General features: G+C 40.6%; 1 protein-coding gene across 2 annotated transcripts in view; it reads right to left on the reverse strand.

The window, feature by feature from the left end:
• Window positions 1-16,993, reverse strand: part of TTN (titin) — a 307,719-nt gene that overhangs the window by 193,885 nt on the left and 96,841 nt on the right. For both annotated transcript variants that reach the window (XM_065560805.1, XM_065560804.1), the window contains exons 97-115: window positions 16,511-16,801; window positions 14,298-14,576; window positions 13,903-14,190; window positions 13,443-13,721; window positions 13,036-13,314; window positions 12,653-12,931; window positions 12,249-12,536; window positions 11,821-12,108; window positions 7,885-8,166; window positions 7,323-7,601; window positions 6,932-7,213; window positions 6,540-6,818; window positions 5,720-6,007; window positions 5,281-5,559; window positions 4,914-5,192; window positions 4,547-4,825; window positions 3,628-3,915; window positions 3,179-3,466; window positions 2,311-2,601 (exon numbers count right to left, since the gene is read on the reverse strand). In XM_065560805.1, coding sequence (XP_065416877.1) covers window positions 2,311-2,601; window positions 3,179-3,466; window positions 3,628-3,915; window positions 4,547-4,825; window positions 4,914-5,192; window positions 5,281-5,559; window positions 5,720-6,007; window positions 6,540-6,818; window positions 6,932-7,213; window positions 7,323-7,601; window positions 7,885-8,166; window positions 11,821-12,108; window positions 12,249-12,536; window positions 12,653-12,931; window positions 13,036-13,314; window positions 13,443-13,721; window positions 13,903-14,190; window positions 14,298-14,576; window positions 16,511-16,801 — 5,385 coding nt within the window. The remainder of the gene's footprint in view (window positions 1-2,310; window positions 2,602-3,178; window positions 3,467-3,627; window positions 3,916-4,546; window positions 4,826-4,913; window positions 5,193-5,280; window positions 5,560-5,719; window positions 6,008-6,539; window positions 6,819-6,931; window positions 7,214-7,322; window positions 7,602-7,884; window positions 8,167-11,820; window positions 12,109-12,248; window positions 12,537-12,652; window positions 12,932-13,035; window positions 13,315-13,442; window positions 13,722-13,902; window positions 14,191-14,297; window positions 14,577-16,510; window positions 16,802-16,993) is intronic.

Genomic DNA, 16,993 nt, shown 5'->3' on the forward strand with positions numbered 1-16,993 from the left:
CAGTAGATGTGATACATCTTGATTTTAATAAGTCTTTTGATACAATCACACATGATATTCTCCTAAGCAAACCAGGGAAATGTGGTCTAGATGCACTTACTATAAGGTGGGAGCACACCTTACTCAAGACCATACTCAAGAAGTAGTTATGAAGGTTTGCTGTCAAATGGGGAAGGCGTATCTAGTGGGGCTGGCAAGGGTCAGTCCTGAGTCCAGTACTATTAAATGTTTTCATTAATGACTTGGATAAAGGAGTGGACAGTATGCTTATAAAATTTGCAGATGACCCCAAGCTTGGGAGGAGTTGCAAGCACTTTGAAGGACAGGATAAGAATTCAAAACAACCTTGACAATTTGGAGAAATGGTCTGAATTCAACAAGATGACATTCAATAAAGACAAGTGCAAAACACTTCACTTAAGAATGAAAAATCTAATATGCAACTACAAAATGGGAATTAACTGAGTAGGTGATGCTACTGCTGAAAGGGATTTGAGGATTATAGGGGAATCACAAATTAAATATGAGTCAACCATTTGATGCAGCTGCGAAAAAGACTAATATTCTGGGGTTTATTAACAGGAGTGTCCTATGTAAAACCTGGGACCTCATTGTCCCATTCAATGGGGCACTGGTGAGGCCTCAGTTAGAGTACTGTGTCCAGTTCTGGGCATCGCACTTTAGGAAAGATGTGAGCAAATTGGAGAGAGTGGGATGACAGCAACAAAAATAATAAAAGGTTTAGAAAACTTGACCTATGAGGAAATTTTTTTTTAAATGGGCAAGTTTAGTCTTGAAAAAGAAGACTGAGGAAGAACCTGATAGTAGTCTTCAAATATGCTCAGAGCGGTTATAAAGAGGACAGTGATCAATTGTTCTCCATGTCCACTGAGGGTAGAACAAGAAGTAATGGGCTTAATCTGCAGCAATGAATATTTAGGGTAGATATTAGGAGAAACTTTCTAACCATAAGGGTAGGTAAGCTCTGGAATAGGCTTCTAAGAGAGGTTGTGGAATCTCCATCATTGGAGATTTTTAAGAACAGATTGAACAAATACCTGTCAGGGATGGTCAAGATTTACCTGTCCCTGCTACAGCACAGTGTGCTAGAACTGATGACTTCTCAAGGTCCCTTCCAGCCCTAAATTTCTATGAGTCTATACTGCAACAACAATTACTGCTCAATTCCAAGCTACCACAGCAAACTTCTCTCACTGTACAAATGTAGATATAGATAGATTTGTTCTGATCCTTCCAACAATAAAAGGAAAAGCTACACACCTTGCATAGCAAAACTGACACTACGTGAAAGGACGAGTAGATATTTGATGGATATAATGGGACATCATATATTTATACCACTAAAGATTTGGCCAGAACTTTTTTTCATTGTTAAAAACTTCATTTTTATGAGTAATCTAGTCATTATTATTATTTTAACATAGGACACACATCAAATTACAGTATGGAAAAGAGAAAAGAAAAACAAGTGCCCAACACAGAGAAAGATGTGCAATGAAGTAGGGAATGTATTTTCACTAGGTTTGCTAAAAGCTAAATAAATTATTTAAAAAAAAATACGTTCTAAGCATATGAAGTAAAATGCTAGGAATGTATATTAAGGACATGGACTTCCTCAGACATATAATTAATCGGAATTATGCATACAAGATAAGCAAGAATAGATCCCAAAGGACAGTATAGAGAAAACAAAGACTAACTCTTGTATTAGTAGCTAAATGTTTTCAGCTATTTTTGAAAAATGCTGACATTGTCCTGGAAAAATGTGTTACACTTTAGTAAACAAATATTCTGAGTATGGACTCGAATTTGTATAATTGCCAGAAAAATTTATGGCTTACTGTAAAGATCTAGCCATTCATAGCATGAACAGCCTCGGGTTATTATTTGCTACTAATATGTATTGATAGTAGCAAGTTTTGTGTAATACTGTTCAATAAAGGAAATGAAGAAGTCTGCAGGAAATCATCACTATTTTATATTATATTATTAGTACCACGTTTTAAGTCGAAAGAAATAGAAATATTGTGCTCAATTCTATCTTGAGATACAGAACTCACATTGAAGGTCATGAGAGTTCTGCCTGAGTATCTAAAGGAGAAGTAGCTGCCATTATCTCATTGATACGCTGTACTGAATTTAATATTGTTTAAAAACAATTAAACATGGCCTAAACATAAGACTCCTAGAAAGAATTATTCAATTAGCTTTGGAAGACATATCTTGCCAGCTAACACGTTGATAAAGAAAACTAACTCCACAGAGAGGCAAAACATGAAATTAGCTAACCTTTGATAACAACGGAAGAAGTACACAATTCACTTCCTGCTTCATTGGACACTTTGCAGGTATATAAGCCAGCATCAGCCTGCCCTGCGCTCTTAATTTGCAGAAGTATGTTGTTTTTTAGGAATGATATTTCACAATTAGGACTCTGATAGATCTCTTGATTGTTTTTATACCAAGCAACGGTCAGAGGCTGAGAACCAGAAACACGGCCCTCAAGTTTAAGGATGTTCCCTTCTGTTTCTTCTACTGTTTCAGATAGTTTCTTTGTGAAACTAGGTGGAATTTTTCGTTCTGAAAGAAATGAACATACTCCTTAAATTGTAAAATTAAAGTTTAAGATCAAATATTCAGTAGAATTATTTTCAAGAAATACCTTTTATGACTATATGTTGTTAAAAACTATTTGCATACCATTAAACAAGATTCTATTTTTTACAAAAAGTACACAGAGAATAGCACTCTTAGAACAGCAAAACATGACACTGTTTAAATGGATGTAGAGTTTTACCACTTACAAAGTAATTAAAATATCACTTATCTTACACTGCTTTTAAGAAAAATGCCTTTAATAAATGAACAATTTATGTATAAACAAGGAACAAATTAGAATTTTCTATAAACCATTTAAGATGACAAAGTCTGTAAAGTTTTAAAGAGAAGAAGATTGAAGAAAACATTATCTCCATTCCTCAATTCAATCCTCACATTCCTTCTAATACCTTTAGATCTCTCCTGATAGAGATTTCAATACACATTTTCTAATGCATATATTTAAAAGATGGTCTCCAATTTATCTCACAACAAGACTTATTTCTTTCAGATATAAAGGAATTCAACATGCACATCATACACCTGAATCAGGCAATACCTTTAATACTGAGCTGAGCTGTGCAAGAGTCCTTTCCAACTTCATTGCTAGCATGGCATGTATACGTTCCAGAGTCTGCATTGTCAGCATTCAGAACTGTCAAATGGGCTATGTTTTCTACATAACTGATCTGGTATTTTCCTCCAGTCCGTATCTCTTGGTTATTTTTTGCCCAAGTGACCTTAATTGGTTGTGTTCCTGATATGTGACATTCAAAGTCAGCACTATCCCCAGCAAAAGCATCCGTGGGTGCAATTGGGATGTCAAACAATGGAGGATTCTTCCCTTCTACAGGGTGAAAGAAACAGAAAAACACGTATAGCTTTTAAAAGCTCAATTAGTTTAAAGCATATTGTTAAATAAATGTTGCACCTATTGTTTTAAGTTGAGATGGAAATTTTAAAATGACCTGTTGATGTTAAAGGGAAATTATTTAATAACCAACCAACCTGTAAGCACGAGGCTGGCACTGGAAGAAGCAGTTCCAATAGCACTGGAAGCTGTACAAGTGTATTGCCCAGCAAGGCTCTTGTCAGTCTGCAAAAACTGGAGAGTGGCTACGTTATTTAAGAAGGAGGTTTGCACATTGTAGCTATCTTGGATATGTACGCCGTCTTTAGACCAGGATACTTCAATCTGTTCTGAGCCAGTTATGCCGCAATCAAATGTAACTGGTAAGCCAACAGTTTCATGAATGTCTCTCAAAGTTCGTGTGAATGAAGGAGGAAGTTTACGCTCTGCAAGGAAAGTATTGAACAAAAAAATTTTTGGGAAGTTATCTAGTTTTGGTGAATTCTCCAATAAGCACTGCCTAAGACACTATATTGTGGTATAGATTGGGCAGATTTACAAGAAGATACACTGGAAGATCCAGTCATTATTTTCAACCAACTTACATAATAAAAAAAAAAAAAAAAGAGGCCCACAAAGAATGAAGGAGATTATTTGTTAGATCGTTTAGCTTGGAGGCTGGTGTTAAGGGAGAGCTCTGCCAGGATGTGGACTACCAGTCAATGTGGTTACAAAATTATACATGAGGATAGAAATTTGCCATAACATTTAATTTATAATCTCACACTTTCTGCATTGGGAAGAGCTGGAAGAATAACTACATTCAATGCCCTATTCTGAAGGGGAAGAATCAGAAGCCTGTATCACTTAGAGAGAGCGCTGGTTAACTAAAGATTGGCATTAGGAATTAATTTCTAGCAGACTTTCACTGGTGGAAGGTAATCAATGCTGAGGGGATTTTAGACAGGGTTGGTCAGTTAGAGGAACATAATGTTCCTAAGAAGACACTTTTCTTTACTGAAAAAAACAACCTTTTAGTTATGCAACCTTTTAAATGTGTAAACATGATTAATTCACCTTGAGCAGAAAGCAAAGCTGACGAAGAAGCCTCTCCAACACTGTTTTCTGCTTTGCAGATATACTCCCCACTATCACCGCTATCCACCTGGCTGAAAACCAAAGTGGCAACATTGTTCTTAAAGTACATTTTAGAGGTAGGAGTTGCTCTTAGTTTTGTATCTCCTTTGTACCATGATACAATAATTTCTGGTGTGCCAGCAACTTGGCATTGTAATGATGCAGAATCCCCAACTGTCACCTGAACGGGTTCCAAGCGTGTAACAAAATAAGGTGGTTCTAAAGAACAAAGACACATGATTAATTCCAAAATTTAAATATCATGACTATTACTATAAAAAGGATCCCTTGTGGAATGAGGACACACCTAATACTGAGACTGCAGAGTGACAATTATCTTGCCCAGAATCATTCTCAATGTGGCAAGTATACTGTCCCTGATCTTCTACTTTACTACTGGGAACTTCCAGTATGGCAGAGGTTTCTGTGGTAGTGATGCTGCATTTGGCAGAATGAGCTACTTCAACTCCATTTTTCTTCCACAAGACTGCAATCGGAGGGGTACCAGAATACGTGCATTCCAGAATTAATGGTTTTCCTTTCTCCACATTGAGATTATTCAGTTTTTTCACAAATTTGGCTGGTTCTACAGTGAACAATACAAAGATAAAAGTTAAAAGTTGACACCAAGAGATTTTTTTAGAGGAACGTGTGAAATTTCAAGCCTGACAAACCTTTTACAAAGAGCTGTGTTGTGCAAGAAACTCTGCCAGCCTCATTAGTGACCAGACAGGTGTAGTCTCCACTTTGGAGTGGCTGTACATCAAACAGCTCCAGTTCTGCAACTGAATTTTCCAAGGAGATGTTGCATCTATGTCCTGGTACTAGTTCAACGCTACCTCTAAACCATTTAACATCCAGTGGAGAGGTGCCTTGTAAGATACTGGTAAAGGTTATATTTTCCCCAGATAAAACTTGCAGAGGATCAGGTTTCTTCACAAAAGAAGGAGGTTCTAAAGACACACAGAAAAGACAAGTGCACTTTGATGAAGAGTAAAATATTCCCATACGAAACACAGGCGATTAGACTCATATAAACAGACCCAAAAATGTAAGCAATCCACAAAGAAAGTAGTTTATATCTGGAAGCTCTGCCTTGTTCTATATACTAACCTCTAACAGTCAAATATGCACTGCATTCATCCGATCCAGCTATATTAGTAGCTGTGCATGAGTAAGTTCCGATATCAAATTCCTCTAATGTGTTCACTTTCAAAGTGCAAGTATTGTCTGTGAGAGTTGTCTGATACTTGTCTCCACTAGTGATCTCATGTCCATCATGGAACCAGGAAACAGAAATAGGTGGTGACCCAGACACTTTGCAATCCAGGACAACATGCGAACTCAAGAGACCACTGGCTTCTTTCAGTTTTCTCGTGAAAGAAGGAGGTAAAATGCGATCTGTATAGGATGAAACACAGCTATAAATATTACAACAGGTTGATGGTTCCCAGTCAGTTAGCAGAAACACTGCACTTTCCTTTGGCACACCTACGTTTGCCTGGGAGAATCCAAAGCAGGCCTACAATTCGACCCATTGAGGCCTGAGGTACTGAGAGAAGATAAGAATGAGTTGTCAACTCACCCCTTCTGAGGGTCACCTTTCTCCTTTTATTTTTTCAATAATTCCTCATAAGGAGAAGAACAGTATTGCACCATCTGGGACGTGCAGACTCAATTGATGAGACTGACCCCAAGCAACAGCCTCATATTTGTGACAGGTGAAAAATGGGATGAAGGCTTCAACCTACTTCCTCCCTCCATGATCTCCACAACACTACCGGACCCACATAGAGTGCCTTAGGTCACATTAGCAGTGAGTCTTCCCAAAGTGGCAGCAGCCTGACGTGATACTGAAGGAAGCAGCGTGTTGTGTAACGCCTTTTAAAGAAATGGTAAGAATCAAAGATAATTCACAAGTTAATCAACTAACCTGAAACACGCACTGAAGCTGTGCACCTGCTTTGACCAACACTGTTTTTCACCTCAAAAGTATACTCTCCACTGTCTTCTACTTTTGCATTGAGGATCTTAAGCCCAGACACTTTATTGGAGAAGCTAATTTTGTATTTCTGATTAGTAGACAGCTCTTTTCCATTCTTAAACCACCTAGTGGTAAGCTCCGGTGTGCCGTCCACTGTGCATTCTAGAGTACAAGAGTCTCCAGAGGTGACTTTCATTGGGCCGGGCTTCTCTACAATGACTGCAGGTTCTGAAATGAGATGCAAATCACAGCCATATTTGATGACAGGACAGAAGATGCAATCAGTTTGTTAAGTGAGGTTAAAATATCATTTTATATTGTTTTGTTTCCTTGTTACCAACCTAGAACTGACAGAGTGGCAAAGCACTCCTGAACTCCAGCGTCATTTTTGATCTGACAGATGTATTTTCCAGCAATGGCTGGTTCTGCTTTTCCAATCCGTAGAGTTGCAACATTTTCTGAATAGGAAATCCAAAGATTTTCGCTTTCTCTAACGATTTCCCCTTTGTCTTTCAGCCACAGAACAGAAATGGGCTGGGATCCTTCTACTGTGGCCTGCAGCTCAACTGGGTCCCCAACTACAGCAGTGAAATCACTGAGCTTCTTCACAAAAATTGGTGGTGCTGGTGAAGAGAAGATACGTCATGTTAAAACTGCAAGGAGAGTGCCCGAAGAGAGTGACGAGAATGACACGATGCTAGGAATAACTGATGTGTAAATCATTAAACAAACCTCTTAGCGTTATAGAGGAAATGCAAGTGTCACTTCCTACATCATTTACGGCCTTACAGTGATATTCGCCGACGTCTGCGTCACCCAGGCTAAGGATGTGAATACTAGCAAGGTAGTTCTCGGACATGATTTTGTACTTCTTGCTACTTTTAATTTCTCTTTTGTCCTTATACCATGAAATTTGGAACGGAGGAGTGCCCCGAAGCTCACACTCAAGATGGACATCTGAACCTTTCAAAGTCTCAACTGGATGGGGTTTCTTGCTGAAAACAGGGGGTTCTATGAAAAGAAGAAATTTGAGTTTCTGTTAATTCAGTTGGGGACATAACAGAAAAAGGAACATTTAAACAGTAAATTGTATCACTATGTTGGACTGATATAGAAGAGGAAAGACACGAGTCACAATAAGAGATGGCTCCCATGTCATAGCACCCTGGTAAAATCCGTACCCTGAGTTCTCAGAAGGCAGCACTCGCCTATCTGACTGAAGAGAAGATTTATTAACCTTCCACAGCAGATTAAAAGGAGGAACCGACAAAAAAGGGAGGAGTGGGGTTCTGACCTTTCACTTTCAACGAAGTACTGGTGTTTGCAGTGCCCGCTGCATTGCGAGCTTCACAAGTGTAGTCTCCACTGTCTTCCACACTGAGATTGTGCATTTCAATGACTGCCACGGCGTCAACAAAGGACATTCTGTATTTTTCGCTATCGTGGATTTCAGCTTCGTCTTTGTACCAGGTGACTTTGATTTCTGGAGACCCGCCTATTTTGCATTCATATGTAGTGGAATCATGCTGTTTCACAACTCTAGAGGAGTCTAGCTTCTTAATAAACCTTGGTGGTTCTATGAAACCAAAGGACAAGAGTAAACAAGATGATTCACTAAACTGCAGATTCTTTAAAATGAAAATCTAACCGACAGTGTACACTTTTTTGGGTGGTGGGGCAAGAGTAGAAATATCTACAAAACATGAATTTACACTAGCCGGTGATATATCTGGTGGCAGCATGACAGAAATGAACACACAGCATACATAACAAACAAAAGCAGGGGAGTTTCTTTGTATGTCTTTGCCAATGGTCTGTATTACATGTAGAATGATTTCCCAAGTTCCTTACAAAGATTCGGACATTTATTTTGCAGAAAGATTATTGTTTACTAAATTGCCATATATATAACTTACAAAAGCATTTAGATATAAGAATTACCCTCACTACAATTCAATAGTTTATATATCATGTGCCCAGATTTTCACATAGGTACTGCACACAAAACTATATATTTATTGACATGAGTCCCTGAAATATTCAACTCTTACTGTGGGTGACAGCGTCTTAAAATGCCAAACTTACAGCTGAAATTTGCTCTTTGGAAGTTTCCATACTAGATTTCAGCTGATTTGTGACCTTGACCATGTTAGAAATGTATATTGAATTCTGTCCATGTTATATGTATGGAAGAGAATTATATATATATAATATATAATTTAGTGTATAGATACCTGGTGTGTATGTGTATGCTGTGTAGCTTAGTCCTAGAATATATGTATATGGCTGAAGTCTGTTTCCTGATCGACCTTTTGGGCAAAAGTATGTTTGCTATGTATAAAGTCTGTGTTTAAGCTTTTTACATTTACCAATGTTTAGCACATGCGGCATGTAAATACCTTGCAACTCCGGCTACAACAGGGCCATGTGAACACCTGTTCCCACTTTCATGTGACATTGTAAATAAGAAGCAGGCAGCATTATCTCCCTTAACTGCAAACAAACTTGTTTGTCTTAGTGATTGGCCAAACAAGATGTAGGACTGAGTGGATTTGTAGGCTCTGAAGTTTTACGTTGTTTTGTTTTTGAGTGCAGTTATGTGAAAAAAATAATTCTACATTTGTAGAGGTGGACTTTCACAATAAAGAGATAGCACTACATTACTTCTAAGGGTATGTCTACACTACCCGCCGGATCGGCAGGTAGTGATCGATCTATTGGGGATTGATTTATCGCGTCTAGTGTAGACGTGATAAAATTGATCCCTGATCGCTCTGCCATCAACTCTGGAACTCAACCGCGGCGAGAGGTGGAAGTGGAGTCAACGGGGGAGCAGCAGCGGTTGACTCGCCGACGTCCTCATGGCCAGGTAAATTGACCTAAGATACGCCGACTTCAGCTATGCTATTCATGTATTAAGTCGATCCCCCCCAGTGTAGACCTAGCCTGAGACAGTATTTCTCAAACTTTTGTATTGGTGACCCCTTTCACACAGCAAAATTATAAGTGTGACCCCCCCTTATAAATTAAAAACACTTTTTTTGTATTTAACACTGTTATAAATGCTGGAAGCATTGCAGAGTTTGGGGGTAGAGGCTGACAGGTTGTGACCCCCCATGTAATAATCTCATGACCCCCTGAAGGGTCACAACCCCCAGTTTGAGAACCCCTGTTCTAAGAGATGAATTGAAAAATACTATTTATTTTATCTTTTTTACAGTGCAAATATTTGTAATAAAAATAATATAAAGTGAGCACTGCACACTTTGCATTCTGTGTTGTAATCATAGACATGCACACAGGGTGTGCCGGGTGTGCCCAGGCACACCCTAATGCAGGGGTGGGAAAATGGCCCCACTTTCACGGCGTGACAAGCTGCGGGGTCCACGCTCCTTGGCCGGAGCGCCCAGCTGAGCACAGCAAGTCGCCAGCTCCTCCCCCGTCTTCCCCCCATCCCCTGGAGCCATGCCGCTGTGCGCGCAGCACTCTGGGGGTCGGGGCTGCGTGCTCCCGTGGGGCAGTGTTTGGCTCCGTGGGGAGGCAGACACGCTCCCCGCTCATCCGGAGCCATAGTGCTGCACACGCAGCATTCAAAGGGGCAGGGCTGCCCGCTCCTGCGGGACAGCGTGTCTGGCTCTGCACGGAGCCAAACATGCTGCTAGGAGCCTTGTGGTAAGGGGTCCGGGACTGGGTGCGGTTGGATAAGGGGTGGGGGCAGTCAGGGGACATGAAGCAGGGTGGGCTGGATGGGGGTGGGATCCCGGGGGGGGGTTAAGGGTGGGGGGTCTCTGGAGGGGGCAGTCAGGGAGCAGGGGGGGTTGGATGGGGCATGGGAGTCCCGGGGTCTGTCAGGGGGCGGGGGGTGGATAGGGGTCAGGGCAGTCAGGGGACAGGGAGCAAGGAGGGTCCTGGGGGGGGAAGTTAGGGTGGGGAGTCTCTGGAGGGGGTGGTCAGGGGACAAGGAGCTGAGGAGGGGTGGTTGGATAAGTTGGGAGTTCTGGAGGGGGCCTGTCAGGAGGCAGGGGTATGGAGAGGGGTTGGGGCAGGCAGGGAGCAGGGGGGGTTGTATGGGTTGGGAGTTCTGGGGGTCCTGTCGGGGCGGTTGGATAGGCGTGGGAGTCCCGGGGGTCTGTCTGGGGGCGGAGGTGTGGATAAGGGTCGGGGCAGTCAGGGGACAGGTAGGGGGGTAGGGTCCTGGGGGGCAGTCAGAGGACAAGCAGCAGGGAGGCTTAGGTAGGGCGTGGAATCCTGCGGGGCAGTTAGGGGTAGGGGTCCCAAGAGGGGGTAGTCAGGGGACAAGGATCAGGAGGGGTTGGAGGTTCTGAAGGGGGCAGTCAGGGGGTGGGAAGTAGGAGGGAGTGGATGGGGGCGGGGCTAGCGCAGGGCTCCCTGGGTGCACACCCTAATGAAATGTGCTGTGCACGCCTATGGTTTTAATTGAAATCAGTATATCTGAAAATGTAGAAAAACATCCACAATATTTATAATAAATTAAAGCTGGTATTCTATTATTGTTTAACAGTGCGGCTAAAACTGCGATTAATCAGGGCTATTTTAAAAAAAAACAAGTTAATTTCTCATGTGTTAATCGCTTCAGTTAACTGCAATTAATTAACAACCCTACAAATAAGTACATGTTAATGCTGGCACACTTTTTTAAGAGGCTTAGCCTACACTCATCCTGTTAAAGGATCAATAGGAATTACAGAGCCAGAACAACTGTTATAAACCCAAAGGCCCTGCCCACATGACGGAATCGCAAAGGTGAAAATTCCTAATATACCGGTGTAGTTTACACCAGGGTAGATTAGTCCGATCATAAATGTAGAGATACGTAGGTTGAAGAATCCACATACTATACTATGAGCAGCGTGCGGGTGGGAAAAAAATGTTTGTCCCCCAGACTACTGTCAGCTTCTCAAATGTTCATATTCTAATAGACTCTTGGTGTGGGTGAGGAAAATTTCCATTTAGGAGGTTAAAGGGTTTTGCTCAGGAATCGCGTCAGCTATCAAGATGCAATATGAGTCAATCCTAAAATAAACAACAGGGTGAAAAATTCTGCTGTCAAAATCCTGGACAATGTGTTTGCTCTGTCTCACCAGGTAGATTGAACGCTTTCAGTTTTGCGCCCTTTGAAAGATAAAAGAAGACGCACGGCATTGTTTTGTGTCTCTAACAAGGTAAAAGGCTTGGCAAGAAGACGACAAAGCATTGCGTTCTTAAATACCTTTCACACTTAGCTGCGCTGCGCAAGAATCCTTTCCAGCATTGTTGCTCGCAGAACAAGTGTATAGTCCGGAGTCTCCTTTGCCTACTTTTAGAACTGTCAAGCTGGCTGTGTTTTCCACCAGGGTGATCTTGTAGTTGCCCCCAGGACGGATATCTCTGTTATCTTTTGCCCAAGTGACTTTTAGTGGCGCCGATCCGGTGACGTGGCATTTAAAGGAACCACTTGCTCCAAGAGCCACCTCAACGGGTTCAGGTTTCACGTCAAAGACAGGAGGTCTCAGACGCTCTAAAATAGAAAGAAACAACATAACTCTCACAGCTGCTGCTTCACCGCCACGCAATCAGACCGTTTGACATTCCACAACAGCGCAGTATCTTCTGTTTGTTTAAAGCCAATGGCCGGGACAAGATTTAGCAGCTACCAACCTGTGAGGAGGAGCTTGGCACTGGAAGAAGCAGTCCCAAGAGCATTGTGAGCTGAGCACGAGTATTGGCCACAGTGAGCCATGTCGGTCTGCAAGATCTGAAGAGTTGCTACGTTATTTAAGAATGTTGTTTGTGTGTTATCATCATCGTGTAATAGCACCCCATCCTTATGCCATGACAGCTGAATAGGTTCCGAGCCATTTATGCGACAATCAAAGGTAACGGGGGAACCAACAGTCTCCTGAATGTCTTTTAGTTTCTTTGCAAAGGTCGGTGGAAACTTACGGTCTGCAAGAAAATAAGTAGGAAATAAGGCATCCTGCCAACCTGCAGACAATTTGCATTTACGATAAGCCTGTTACTATAAAGAGTCATTACTGAGATATTTGAAATGAAACCATCACCTTTAATAGTGAGCAGAGCTGTGGAAGAAGCAAAGCCAACACTGTTTTCTGCTTTGCAGACGTATTCTCCAAGGTCACTGCTCTCCACACGGCTGAAAGTTAGCGTGGCCACATTATTTTTGAAGTACATTTTATAAGTAGGGGTCGATTTTAGTTTTGTATCTTCTTTGTACCAGGAGACTTTGATTTCCGGCGTCCCCGCAATTTGGCACTGAAAAGATGCGGACTTCCCGACTGTCACCTCTACACGTTCCAAGTGTGTAACAAAATAAGGCGGTTCTAAAGCACAAATGATCGCAATCAGCATCACAGAAAAGAGAGCAAATCTTACACTGACCATTATTATTACAAGAGTGGTTAAGGAATCGGAGATAACAACACACCTAGGATTGATATTTGAGCTTGGCAAATATCTGCTCCGGCATCATTGGCAACCTCGCAAGTGTATTCCCCTTCATCGTCTTTTGTACTGTTAAGAATTTCCAGTATGCCCGATTTTTCGGTAGTTGTCATACTACATCTCGGGGACTGTGTTATATGGAAGCCATTCTTCTTCCATGTTACTGAAATAGGAGGAGTTCCTTTGTATGTGCTTTCCAGAAGGATGGATTTCCCTTGCTCTACACGGGAATCACTTAATTTCTTCACAAATGTTGCTGGCTCTATAGCAACAAATAGGAAGGAAAAAGTCAAATAGAAGAAGTAACAAGATGTTCACGAATATGTGTGCGTACACACAAACACATACACAAATAAACAAACTCTATCAATAACAACAGTCAAAACACACCTTTCACAAAAAGATGAGTGGTACAAGACACGCTGCCAGCGTCATTAGTGACCCGACAGGTGTAATCTCCACTGTGGAGTGGTTCTACTTCATACAATTCCAGTTCTGCAACTGTCTCCTCCAAAGAGATGTTGCAGGTACTATCTGACACAAGTTCTCTGATGCCTCTAAACCAGTTAACTTTGAACGGGGCCGTTCCTTTTATGAGACTCGTGAATGTTACACTCATCCCAGGTAGAACTTCCACGGGATCGGGTGTCTTCGCAAATGAGGGTGGTTCTAGACATACATAAAGAAGTTAAGACACATACACAAATTAGTGTGATCGTTACGTTTGAAGATGAAAACCAAATCAGAGTTTGGCTGAAGATTTATAGGCGCGCTGAAAATTGCCAAGGAAGAAATAGCAGCAAATGGAGGAAGCATTTTGCCTAAGGCACCTTGGCCCTCTTTTACTGACCTTGTACAATCAAAAAGGCGCTGCATTCATCAGAGCCAGCGGCATTTGCCGCGGCACAGGTGTAAGGTCCGGTATCTGATGAGTCCAATGCATTCAGTTTCAAACCACAAACATCGTCTGAAAATGAGACTTCATATTTGTCTCCACTAACAATCTCATTTCCATCTTGGAACCAGGCAACTGAAATGGGTGGTGATCCAGAAACTTTGCACTCCAGCAGCGCTGAGGAACCCAGCACCCCGCATGTTTCCTTTAACTTCCTTGTGAAAAAAGGAGGGACAATGCGATCTGCGTAGAAAAAGGCGAGAAAAACACGTTTGAAAAAAAAATTGAAAAGGGAAAGATCTGTTAAAAGAAAAGACAGCACTAAATGACAAAGGTACTAGCCAGCTAACCTGAAACATCAACCGAGGATGTACAGCTACTTTCACCAGCTTCGTTTTTCACTTCAAATGTGTACAGTCCCCTGTCTCCCGCCTCCGCAGAAAGAACTTTCAGCGTAGCTACTTTGTTGGAAAAGGTGATTTGATATTTGCGGCCACTCTGTAGTTCTCTTCCATCCTTAAACCACTTTGTAATAAGTTCTGGTGTTCCACCCACTGTGCACTCTAATGTAAAAGAATCCCCAGCCGTAACTGACATCGGTTCTGGCTTCTCTAAAATGACTGCTGGTTCTGAAAGAAAAGAAAAACCGTCTAATCGGTTAAATCTGCTTGTAAAGTCGAGAGAACAGAACAGGAAAATATTTAGTACAGAAACATGTATCATGATTATAAGAGAGAGACGCAATAGATTAATAAATTCTTAACTCTAACAAGAATGTTAAATCTATAGCAAACAATGATCAGCAATGTATGTTGATACATACAAGTCTGGTTTCCGGGAATACTAATTGTACACAGTTTGGGAAAATAAAAATAGTATTAAAAGAGTACTTTTTCACAAGCATGCACGAAGAAATCTGTAAGTATGCTATCTTCTCTCAACGCAGTAGTTATATTTGCATCCTTCTTAAAGAGAATTAAAATTAAAGCACAACTGCCATTCTGCAAAAATTGTTTAAACAGCTTTTAAAAGATATAATACGCAATATATTATCAAAGCAATTACCGCTAAACCCTATGCTACCACAGCACACTGCCCCAGCTGTGCAAATTTTAGAGATGGTTTTGTTCTGATCCTTCCAACAGTGAAGGAAAAGCTGCACATCTTGCGTAGCAAAACTGCGACTCCGTGAAAAGAAATTGAGTAGAGATTTGATGGATATTATGGGACGTCACATTTTTATATCTCTAAAGATTCAACCGGTTCTGTTTTTACAATCTTAATTCATAGTTCACACCAGATGCCACTGTTTACATCATCGGTCATCATCATCACAAATCTTAAAGCAACATTTAGTATGACTTGAACCCATAACATTAAATTAATTTCTTGCTTTTGGGTTTCAACTCCAGTCTCGATCCATCCTGGTTGCCCACGTCAGCAAGAGTGAGGGACAGAAACGATGCGATTGGTGGAAAAGGCAAAAGAGCAAATGTATTGACATTAATGTAGGTAAAAAGAAACAAGCGTCAAATGCTTCAAATCTCTGCTGTGTGTTAAATGCAAGTCTTGGGTCAAGAAGAGCACGCCATAGGCATAATATAAAAGATAAAATAACGTGGAGCGTAGGGCTCAATCCATTTTTACGAATAATGTAGTATTTACTACTACTTTAACGTATGACACACGTCATATTACAGTAGGCTAAAGAGAAGAGAAAAACAAATGCTAAAAAAAGAGAAAGATATGAAATGAAGTAGACAATGTGTTTGCACTAGACCTGCTAAGAGCTAGATTATGATAAATAATTAACAAAATACGTTCTAAGCATATTATGTAATATGCTAGGAATGCCTATTAAGGGTATCGACTTCCACAGACATATGGTTAATCAGAATAATGTATGCAATATAAGCAAGAATAGATCCCAAAGGATAGTATGCAAAAAGTAATAAAATAAAATAATATAAAATAAAAAATAATTATGTGACTCTTGCATTAGTAGCTAAAGAGTTTTCAGCTGTTTTTGAAAAATGCTGATGTTGTCCTGTAAAACTCTGTCACACTTTAGTGAGCAAATATTACCGGTACGGTTCTCAACTTGTTAAATTGGCAGGAAAATTAATGGCTTATTGTCGAGATCTAGCCACGCATAACATGCACAGCGTCGGGTTATTTGCTATGAATACGTATTGAAAGCAGCAAGGTTTGTATAAAACCGTTCGATAAACGAAATGTAGAAATCTGCAAGAATATTAGTACGGCATTCTAATTAGTAGAAAGTAATAGATATATTGTGCTCAATTCTCTCCTGAGATACAGAACTCACATTGAAGTTCATGAGTTCTCCCTGAGTATCTAAAGGAGAAGTTGCTGCCGTTATCTCATTGTGTATGCTGTACTGAATTTAATATTGTTCACACACCATTATATATGGCCTAAAAATAAGACTCAGTGAGAAATATTTGATTAGCTATGGAAGACGTATATTGACAGCTAACATGCTGATAAAAAAAACCAAAAACCTAACACCACAGAGAAGCAAAACATGAAATTAACTAACCTTTAATAACAACGGAAGAAGTACACAATACACTTCCTGCTTCATTGGACACTTTGCAGGTATATAAGCCAGCATCCGCCTGCCCTGCGCCCTTAATTTGCAGAAGTATGGTGTTATTCAGGAAAGATATTTCACAACTGGGACTCTGATCGATCTCTTGATTGTTTTTATACCAAGCAACGGTCAGAGGCTGAGAACCAGAAACACGGCCCTCAAGTTTAAGGGTGTTCCCTTCAGTTTCTTCTACCGTTTCAGATAGTTTCTTTGTAAAACTAGGTGGAATTTTTCGTTCTGAAAGAAATGAACATACTCTTTACATTCTAAAAATAAATGTTAAAATAAAAAAAAGACTTTTCAAGAAATACATTTATGACGCTATGTTGTTTTAAAAACTGCTTACATTTTAAAAGGGGCTCTATTATTTACAAAAAGTACACAGGGGACACCACTCTTAGAACAGCAAAACACCGCACTGTGTAAATA

This window comes from Chrysemys picta, chromosome 11 (assembly GCF_011386835.1).
Source record: "Chrysemys picta bellii isolate R12L10 chromosome 11, ASM1138683v2, whole genome shotgun sequence".
Classification (NCBI taxonomy): Eukaryota; Metazoa; Chordata; order Testudines; family Emydidae; genus Chrysemys; species Chrysemys picta.